A 10895-nucleotide genomic window follows, 5' to 3' on the forward strand; every position below is an offset into this window, starting at 1 on the left:
TCTTCAAGGAGGAGGGTCTTAAGGAAAATAAAATGCTGGGGGTTCTTTGTCCCCGTATCTTGGATACAAGAAAACTCCCACGCTTGTCAGAAATCAGAACAGCACCAGCAGTTCATGGCTTTTTCTTTTTCTCATTCCCTCCCTTTTTTTCCCCCAGTGTGTGAGTGTGTGCTTAGAGCAGGATGACATAGTGATGGGTTTAAGAGACAGTGAGTGCTGAGACTCCAATTTCTAACGTAATACAGGGTGCAGCTTCTTTCTTGTGTCATCACGGGTGAAAAATCAAAAGAAATAATCCAGGAGACTAAATACACTTGCCAGCCATTCAACTCGCTCATAAATATGCTGAGCAAGACGCTTTTGTGCAAGAAAACCCCATCAATTCTGTATTTTGTTTAACGATGAGTCAAATCCTCCACATTCATCTTCCAGTTGTGCTACTCTGGGTTCACAGGGGTGCATTCCCACCCTCTTCCCTTTCAATTTTAGGCAGATGGATATCATTTCAAAACTAGCAGGTTCCCAGTTTTTTTCTCCCACCCTCAGTCCTGTGTCTGCTCCCTGAGTCTTTGCAGGAAAAGAAACGTTGTCACAGAACCAAACTCCAAAACAAAGAGTTTTAACTAAACTCACCCCTTGGCACCAGCAAACTATTCAAAAGAACTTCGCAGGAAGCCTGCCCTTTCCTGCGCGCTGCTAACGCTCCAAAATAAAGCAAATTTGGGGCACGGCAATGAAATTAAAATTCTAGATGCTGTCATTTCCTTTTTAAGGCTGGAGGAGCCCTGGAGCCCATTAGCTATTGACAAGAAGGGGACCCTCCAGACCCAGGCTGGATGCGCAGACACTCAGGGAACAACCAGACCTTTGTTTATCATCTATGCAGATGTCATAAGGACCAGGAACCCGCACCCGCCAAGGACGGACCCATTCCCACCAGGGACCGCACTCTCCGCACACTGGGAAGTTTATTCCTACATAAATATATCCGTATAATAGGCATATTCTATCTAAGCACTTCATCCCGAGGAGGTTTGAAATAATTCTTTCCGAGCCAGCACAAATCCCAGCAGGGTGGGATGCGGGCGACCAGGGTGGGATGCAGGAGGACCCCTCCACGGAAGAGTCTGAAGGTACCGGTGGGTTTGTGCACGTATGAAGTTTGGTTTGGTTTGCAACATCGCCACCGAGCCGCCGGGACTCCTCTCAAGGAGTAATTTTCTTCTTTTTTCAGTTGTATTTTATAAGCACAAACTTATTAATGGAAAACTACTCTTTAACGCCCCCACCCCCTTTTTTCTTTTTCTTTTTTTTTTTTTTTTTTTTGAGTTCTAAGCACCGGTAAATCCCCGCCGGCGCAGCTCAGCGTCCCCGGAGCGCAGCCCACATCCCTCCACCTTGCTGCTCCGAGCCAAGTTGCGGAGGAGCCCTGCCGGGGCAGCGGGCACCGAGACGCTTTTGTTCGCGGCCCCGTCCCGGCGAGCCGAACCCGCGGGTCCCCGCCGGCTCCCCCCGATGCCGAGCGCCTCCACTCACCAGCTGCAAAGTGCAGAGGAAGATGAGGGTGCAGCGGCCGGTGCAGCATCCCATGGTCCCCGAGCAGCGGGGGCAGGGCAGGGGCAGCCCGGTGGCCGCGGCCCCGCCGCCCTGGGGCTCCGCTCGGCTCCGCGGGCGCGGAGGTCGCTCGGTGCCGCTCGCTCGGTGCCGGCTGCCGGAGCCCCTCCGGGAGCCGGGGAGGAGGCGAGCGGGGCCACAGCTTAAAAGGGCAACGCTCCGGCGGCGCTGCCGTCCCGCAGGCTGGGCGGGCTGGCGGGGCGGGGGCTGCCGCCAACGCCGGGATGCGCCCCTCGGGCCCCAGCAGGCGCGCTGGGATGCTCCGGCCCCGGCCCCGGCCCTCCCCCGGGAGGCGGGGGCAGCTCCGATTCCCCGGACGGGGCAGACCTCCGTGTTACTCCTGGCCGGACGCGGGAGTGGCCGTGCCGGGGCACAGGGCTGTGCTGGCCAGGTGTGCGTGCAGGACGCACCGTCTGTGGAGCTCCCCTCCTCTTCCCACGTATGTTCCCCCGTGCAGGTGCTGGCATGTTCACCCTGAACACTGAACCCCCAAACTAACCTAAAATGCAATGGTTTTTCAGAGAGGATGCACATGGAAAACAAACTCCTAAAGGGTGATAACAGACGGGATTCTTTAAAATTCACGTTTATGGGTATTTTAGAGTGTACCCAGGGTTGAGAAGGAACCCAGCTGACTGGGAGCAGAGGGATGTAGGAGAGCCATCGCTCTGCTTCCAAAAAGTGCTTCTGTCTGAGCACCTTGTGTGCACCACTCGCTGTACCCTGCAGCTGTAGAAAAGCAACTCAGTCGGCTTTAATTGTGAACAGCAGAGCAAATCCACAATCACAGAACCACCTCCTTTACATGCCCGAGTCCTTCCCACCGCCTCTCCTGCTGAAGGAGAAGCAGGATCCAGAAGACACGGCTCATGCCAGCCCACCCTGTGCACGCACTTGTGGCCGGCCCGAGGAGCAGGTCACACACCACACGCTGTGACTGGGACAGACTTGCTGCTAAGCTCAGCACAACAGGATAAGAAGCTTTGGGAGAGCCTCATCTGGTGACAAGGTCGCCTCTGCAATCTCCGGTGGCTCCAGCGTCTGCACAACAGTTTGTTCTGTTTGCTCTGGCTGTCCCTTCTTCCTCTGAAGCAAGTCAGGGTTTCATTGCTGCCTCCCAAGCAGGGTGTGACTCCCCACCAGCAGCGATCAGCTCCACTTCCAGTTTAAATAAGCACAGCCTGCTGCTCCTTGCAGTGGGGTGAGAAGGAGGTGGCAGCTGAAATCATAGCAGCTCTGTCATTTCACTCGAGGAAAGCACTGCCTGCCCGTATCCAAAGGAAGCAGGATTGGTCCTCAAGTGCTAGGAATGTTTAAAACCTTATATTAACAACATTATTGTTATCCACATTAGCTACAGGGAGAAACAGAACAAACAAACAAACCAAGTCTGAATACCTGAGATTAGAAGGCAGACTCGGAATTGATCACAAATCCTTCTGGTTTTAAATGGTAAAATATATTGATTATCTGACCTGTGCACTGTGCATAACCAAGGCATCAATTAATGCAGTCAAGTACAATAAAACACGTTTTGTTCTAGGTGAAAGGAAAACACCCTGAGAAGTAACCAATTTATTTCACCCAGAAAACTGTGGACTGGGGAAGCTTTGGCAGTATTCATATTCCCCAGAAGGTGGATTTTGAATGGAAAAGGCAACGGAGCAAAGATCAGTTTATTTTTTCATGAATGCAGATAAAAAATTCCTTACAAAATGCACAGGGAGGTCTCATTCTGCACTGTAGGGTCAGGCAACTGACATCAGAATTAGAACAGGAGCTCGACTTGGCCAAAAGCAGCCTGGGGTTAGGCTGGACTTGTTATGTGCTCTGGAAACTGCTGGGAACAGCAGGGGAAAGCTGGGATACAGCCATGCAGGTTAGAACCTGGCTTTTGTGCCAGTTCTTAAGGTTTTCTGCATCTCTTGTTCCACCTCCTGCTTCTAAAAACCTCCTGTAGGCATTGCTATTTTCCAGCTCAGTTGTACTGCAAAGGAGACACAGTGTGAAACAGCAAAAGGTATTGCTGCTGAAGGGCTAAGCTTGACAGAAATAGGATTTTTTCCACCTGCATTTTTATCTTGATAAGCTGTGGGAAAGCAAGCATGGCTTGGCTAGGACATGCATGTGAAGGAAAACACACACTTTCCTGAGCTTTTTAATAAGGGTGAGGCCACAGGAATAACAAAACCTGCACTTCAAAGAAACTTAAAACTACCAGAGCCTGATATTATAATCTTCATTCATATGATTTCTTACCTGTGTATCTGACCATCTGAATTCCTGCACGAGTGCTGCAGGACCATGCATCTACCTTGAAAGTTTAATTCATAAAACCAACTACAACTTTAATTTAGCAAAAAAAAAAAAAAAAAAAAAAAAAAAAAGAAAAATAAAAATTGCTCAGTTTCCTAAATATTTTTAAAAAGAAGGAAAATCAAAATTGCTCAGTATCCTGAATATTTTATTTCCTGAAGTATAAACTCACCCTCAGCTTTTGATGGATGAAATGTTGCTTCAAGAATTCAGTCTGAATGTTAAGAAGGATTTCTCCTGATTAAGAGGTTCTGGATGGGGTGTGAGTGATTCTTAGCAGGGATATTGGTGTACAGGGATATGTGTACACAGAGCAGGGCAATCACAGGCAGCTGCATCCCTCACCATCAGGAGAGGACCAAGGACAAAGAATTGGTCAAGCAGTCATTACTGCAGCCCTCTCCAAATGCCAGGCCACAGGGATGTTTAAGAGATCCTGGTTGTTTCTTTTACTCTCCTTTAATTCCTGAAGATGTGCCTGTATTTTAAGATTCTGATGCATGTCCTGACTTCATGGAGGGAATGGAATCCCTCCGTGGAGTGGGAAACATCCTCAGGTTCAAATGATGCTCCAAAGGTTGAACATCCCCGCTCTTAGGCAGGGTTTGAATCAGGAACCTCTTCCCATCCAAATGTACTGTTGCATGGATCCAGCTGCATTGCCAGGGGTGACTAACCTTAGCTAGTGGGACCTTGTTATCACCTGTCTGATTTCATCCAAATTTCTGGGAGGAGTCACAGGTTTACTTTAGAAAAGATGAAGAAACAAATTTAGCACACTTGAAACAAAGCAGCAATACCTTACCACAGCTTGTTATCTCTAATACCTGCAGCCTCCTCGCTCTGACAGATCAAGAGAAGCAGCAGAGGCTGAAAGTATTAGCTGGGGACATGTCTCTTCACAGCCAAACCCTGTAATTGTCACAGCTGCTGAAGGATGGAGATGCTCTTACATCCCACAGTACCATGGGGTGCATTATTCCACTCAGTTCATTTACATCCACCCCCTCTCCATTTTAATAAATTCAGCTGGGTCACGGTGCCTTTGCAGATGTCTGATCAAACACAGATGTGTCAGAGTGTTCCAACCTTTCCATCCACACCCCAAAGGCAAAGCCTGCCTGTCCCAGAGCTAATCAGCCAGCCCACTCCCCTGCTCCAGGGCACACAGCAGCCTTCCCAAGGTGGCATGTCACATCCCATTTCTGTGTCACAAGTAGAAGTAAGCCCTACTGCCAGTGGCCTGAGTGATGGCAGCTTAGTACTGCACACAGCAGGATTTCCTGCAGACACATCCAAAATGATCACTGGCAAGTCTGCACATGCAAGGTGGGTGAGCTGTGAAGCCACAGGACACTGTGGAAGTTTGAAATGTACAATTGAATTAGGATAAATCATCTTCCTGCCTGGGAGAGGGAAAGGGCTCTTCCCCATCTCCTCAAGACTAACGTTGGATGCAGGGAGAGGATCTAACTGCTGGTGACTCGAGGTTGCCTCCAGTCACCTTGGGCAGCCAGCTCTGGCTGTAAAAACTGGACTCTGTGATGTGTCCCACATCTTATTGAAGGCTTTCAGCATAGAGAAAGATTAATGAACCAACTAGAAAGAGAGTATGAAAAAAAGAACAAGAACTCTTGACCTCCTAATTTTAAACTTGTAATTTTTCAAACCTGCCATTACCCTGGGCTAATAACTGCTGCTCTGGGACTGAAGCCAAGGCTATCATGGCAGAAGACCCAAGAGAGGTGTCAATAGCCCAGACATGTCCTTCTTCTCTCCAGAGGGACCAGAGAGGCAGAGAAGCCCAAACTGAGCAGCACCACAGTGGCACACCCTCAGCAGGCCATGGCACACTGATCTTCCCCTCCTTTTGCAGCCTGGCGAAATAATTGCTGAGGAAAACAGCCTGGTGACAGCAAAGCACAATGTTTCAGAAATTTTTCTCATCACTGCACAAGAAAGGAGAAATTCTCAATGACTTCTATGCTTTGAAATGGTTTCCCTGCAGCCCAGGGCAATCTGTAAAATTCATCAGAACTGGTGTGTGAAATCTGTCATTTTCTCTCTGATCCCTGTGAAGTCTCCAACTTGGAGGGGGCAGCTCCTAATCAGAGCTTTTCGGCATTTTTACATCGCCATCGTCTGCATTTCACATTTGTAATTCTCTAATATTAACTTGCTGAGCTGCACAACAAATTCTCATCACTCTTTGATGAGCAGGTGGAGGATGGCAGAGGTAGAAGGCAGACTCGCCAAGTTCTCTGGTCTATCACAGTAACAGCAAGGGGAACAATTTGTCCATATCTGGCTGATGCAGCTGCCTTGTTTGTGAGATCAAGGCCTCCATGAAGGAAACCTGACTGGCATAGTTCCTCCCCTGGATCAAACACATCAGCAGCATCCATTTGGAGTCAAGGTTCAAATTCACACCTTTACAGATTTTCTAATGTGGAAATTCTGCCATAACATCCCACAAACAGCCTCTCACAACCCTCTTTGCTCTATTTCTCCATGGCTATAAAGGAAAAAACATTGAGACAGACACACCCTGGAAGCTGTCAGCATATTTGTTAGTCTGACGGGGTGCCTTGTGCCACAGACCACCTCACCTGAGCAGCAGCCCTGAAAATCCTCCCTCATCCACTGAAATTCCTCACCTGTCTTATTGGTTTGGAGACCAAAACATGTAACAACTTCAGAAAGGCTGCTCAAACAGTGCTGTAGTAGCTCTGGGCATGGCATGTGCAGGGGTAGGACCCAGGGAATACCATGGAGTTGTGTTAGGAGAGGTTTAGGTTGGATATTTGGAACAGGTTCTGCCCCCAAAGGGTGGCTGGGCATTGGAGCAGCTCCGCAGGGAAGTGGTCTTCCCTCCCAGACTGGCAGAGCTCACAGAGTGTTTGGACAATGCTCTCAGGCACATGAAGGAATTGTTTTGTGCAGGGCCAGGAGCTTGATGGATCCTTGTACCTTCCAGCCTAGGATATTCTATGATTCTGTGTCAGCATTCCTGACAAAAAGGCACAGCCTGGAGCAGGGAGGAGGCAGTGCCAGAAGGGTTAAACCCTGCAGGGGAAGCACAGCTGACACCCCAGCACCTCAGCCATGCAATCCGAGTAGCTGGCATGACTGCAGCCACATTTCCAGCCGCAGTTTCACTAGGCACTGTGACCAAGGAGTAATTCAATGCAGCTGCCAAGGTCCCTGGGTATTGATACCAAGTGATTATTCAAGGTTTCCATGCAACAGTTGCATTTCTCAAATGATATGACAAAAAAGAGAGCCTGAAGGGTGAGAGCAATCTCCAGTTTCAGGCACTGGCTTAGGGTGCTCTCATTTAGAAAAGCTGCTTCCCCATTTGCTTAGGAATCATTTCTTCCTCTCAAATGATTACAAACTTCCCCCAGCCAATTTAACAAGTCTCAAGTGACGTGATGGAGAAGAAATCAATAACGGGTTTCTTTTAGTGTGTCTCTTGAAGGACATCTGCAGCAGCGTGGGTGTGTGGTGTCAGGAGCGGGCATTTGTGAGTCCTGCCCCAAGGAGGGATGGAACATGCAGCCAAAGATATTCCAACGCATACATACACAGACCCAGCTATTTTTCTGCTGTGATTTCAGTGATATTCTCTCCAATCCCAGCCAGGGAGAGCTAAGGCCTATTAAGAAGTCAGCAGTGTCAGGTGCCACCAGGCTGAGGGAGCATTTTTTACACACATTTACTTAAGAAAGACTTAATTGCCTTGGAAATAAGCCACTTGAACCAGCCTCCCGGAGTTCATTCTGAATATCCACAGAGAGTAGATTCAAGCAGTACTTCCAGGCTTTTGCCCTCTCCTGGACTGAGCTGGCCACTTTGACAGCTTTGACTGACAGTGCTACAAACTGTGATGTGACACACATGGATGTGACATAAACACAAAGTTAAAGCTGCGTGGAGTAACAGCTGCTTTTAAAATAAAAGGTTTTGATTTTCTGTTTGCTGTTCTAATATCAGAGTAAAGCTTCCTGTGGTCTCATGTAAAAGCCTTCCAAATTTTGTTCAATTTTTGAAATGAAAAAAGGAGAAGGACTGATGGGGGTTTATAAATGAAACTATTTGCTTAAGTTTTGTTTCAGCTCTAGCTCTGAGGTGGAAAAATATAATGGAAGGATGTGTGAGTGACCTGATGAGTAGCAGAAATAGACACATTAAAATGCCCTCCCAGCTGTGTGGGGGAGTGTGCACAGGGAGCTCAATCAGAAGTGATTTCCCTATAAATATGCAGAGGAAGGATGGGGGCTGATTACTGTCCTGATCTTGTCAGTGCTTTGAAGAGCTGGACATGAAATTCAGTGCTGGAGCCTGTGGTGTGTGGTCCTGGCATAGGCAGGACTGTGATTTAGCTGTAGGACTAAAGCCCTGCCTAAACTCTGGCTTTGGTGCCTGACCACGAGCAGGGCTGTGCTGGTCATTAGATGAAGTTACTGATTTGTGTCAGTGTCAAGTTAACTGAGGAAATATATCAGAAAACGTGGGTTTCTCAGCTGAAAAGGAAGGAAAAAAAGTAATATTCCCTTCTACAAGGAAAGGGAAGAGACAGTTTTATTAAGTGCATGTGACATTTCTGTAGCTTAATGGCAATATTCATTGTAGCTGACTAGGCTTGCTAGACTGTGACTGCCAAGTGCAATGAGTATCAATAGCCCCGAGTGCTACGATTAATAAAAATATCTTATTCATTCGGCATAACAAATAACAATATAAAAATAAACATTTAGTAACAACTGGTGTTTCATCCCGTGGCAGAAAATCTGTCACATACAATTTTTCTAGTATTTTTTTATGTGACATAAGATTAGTAGGAAACTTCTGTCGAGATTTACAAAAATAAGATCCTCCCCAAAGTCACTCTGAACTCTCAGGCTCTTGAGGTTGAAAATGAGGTGAAGCCTTTTGTGGCTCAGGTGACAACATGCAGTTCCCAGGGTGCTGCTCAGAGCAGGCAAAACAGAAGTACCAAAAAACCGGGCAGGAAAAGGGTGTTACCACAGTCCCATCAATTAACCAGACTTCTCCTGGCGCTAGAAGGGCTGAGTTTGGGGTGGCATTATTATTCACACAGTTACAGACACAGCTCTGAGTTACAGACACACTTCTGTGTTACATTCACAGTTGTACTTTATTCACACAGTTACATAAGTCACACACGGTGACAACGCAGGACTCCTGTGGTGACATTTATCATGCAAACAGGTCCATTCCTCGCTCCTTGCTGCTCAGATTTATTAAGTAGATTTATCTAAGAAGGGATCTGCATTTCTTCTTGTTCCCCCTCAATTTAAGTGTTGTGACATCCTGATATAGTGGCTCATCTCAGGTGTGTTGGGAGGGGAAAAGGCAATAAAGATTCAGTTTCTCAGTCCATGACAAGTGCTGCTACTAGTGAGGGTTGTAATTCAGCCCACAAAGGCATCAGTAAACAAGTCCAAAAAGGCTTTTGCCTTTAATATTTGAAGCTCGTACTGTCAGCTATTCTAGAAGAGAATATTTCAGGTATTTTTGTGCCATTTAAACTGAGAGGTAATGCCATTTCATTAATGTCAAGGACTGCAATATTTAATAACCAAAATCTAGTCTTATTAATAGATTAGAAAGGGTTTAGTAAATCTGTAAAACAGGAAAAAGTGAAAATGAATGCTCTTTGGTTTAAATCCTATTCCAGAATTTTTTTTTCCCCTGAGAAGTTTCAAAGCCATCATACAAAATCATTAATTTACAAGCAAAATTGCACACTAGGTAGCTTATCTTAGTAAGTTTCCACTTGCTGTTAGTCTTCTTCACTGCAATTATGGTGAACTTATTCATGAAATCTCTGCAGAATTTGGCTCTGGCTGTTTTCTGTGCTCTCAAATCAGACTGACCTTTACATGTTTGCATATTGTCCTTTTGAAGCCAAGCAAAATGATTTCTATCTGGAAAATCTCAACATGGAAAACAGCTCAAGGATACTGTGCCTGCCTTGTATTATTTTATGCTGTAATTTGTTCCTTATCATCATGTTTCATATGTTCTTGACATTAGGCATAACAATTATAACAATGGCAATTGTGCTAAAAATATTTGTCACTTAGTTTCAAGCTAGAAACAGTTCATAAGCAGATAAAGGGAACAAGTAGGGAAGGCAGTTCTGGCTGCCTTTGCAGATGTTTTTTCTTGGCATTATCTGTTATCTCAGAATAGACATTTGCCACACATTGCAGAGATGGGGAGAGAGCTATGCACCCATCCCAAATTCCAGGAACGGTGCAAACTGGACTTGCTAGGGAATGGCACACATTTATTTGCTTGCTGAGAAAGACAAATGTTTGTGGCATCCCTTCATTCCTGCTGCTCACCAGACAGCCCCGTCCTGCAGCCCTCATGTAGGTGAGTCTTTTCTGCTCACTGTGTGTCTGGGCTTGAGGATGACTCCTGGCTCAGGCTGTGAGACACACATTCACCCACAACCACTGCAGAGCCAACGCCAACACAAATCCCTGGATTATCTACCAATTATATGGAAAAACAAAGATTAATATGCTCATTAGACCCTGTAACACAGCATTTGTGTAATGGGAACCTCATTGCCTGTTGGTTCACGTTTACCAGAAAATGATGGTACTTATGAGAAGAGATTACTTTCTTCTTAACTGGAAAAGCAAGTTATTTAAGCCGAGTTTGCTTTCTATTTCATACCCCTTCCTCTGTCAGCCTTACACACACACACACTTAAGGGCCCATTATCTTCTCATTGATGTAAGGGCATTATGTGTGTAGCCACCATTAATGGTAATGAAAATGGCTCCTGTTAATCTCCCCTGCACTGATAGTCAGATAATAGCCTACTTATTAAGTACAGAGGCCAGACTAGGAGTTGCACTGAAACGAGCAGCGTATTGTCTCTGTGGGATTCAGATGTAAACACTAAATCATTGCCCTGTGCC

General features: G+C 46.5%; 1 protein-coding gene across 2 annotated transcripts in view; it reads right to left on the reverse strand.

Moving 5' to 3' along the window:
* Nucleotides 1-1886, reverse strand: part of NKAIN4 (sodium/potassium transporting ATPase interacting 4) — a 50898-nt gene extending 49012 nt beyond the window's left edge. For both annotated transcript variants that reach the window (XR_005952240.1, XM_041399162.1), the window contains exon 1: nucleotides 1537-1886. Coding sequence is in view for 1 of the 2 variants with exons in the window: in XM_041399162.1 (XP_041255096.1) it covers nucleotides 1537-1590 (54 nt within the window). In the remaining variant the exon portion in view is untranslated. The remainder of the gene's footprint in view (nucleotides 1-1536) is intronic.
* Nucleotides 1887-10895: the final 9009 nt, after the last annotated feature.

Source organism: Onychostruthus taczanowskii, unplaced genomic scaffold (assembly GCF_017590055.1).
Source record: "Onychostruthus taczanowskii isolate IOZ18803 unplaced genomic scaffold, ASM1759005v1 scaffold157, whole genome shotgun sequence".
NCBI lineage: Eukaryota > Metazoa > Chordata > Aves > Passeriformes > Passeridae > Onychostruthus > Onychostruthus taczanowskii.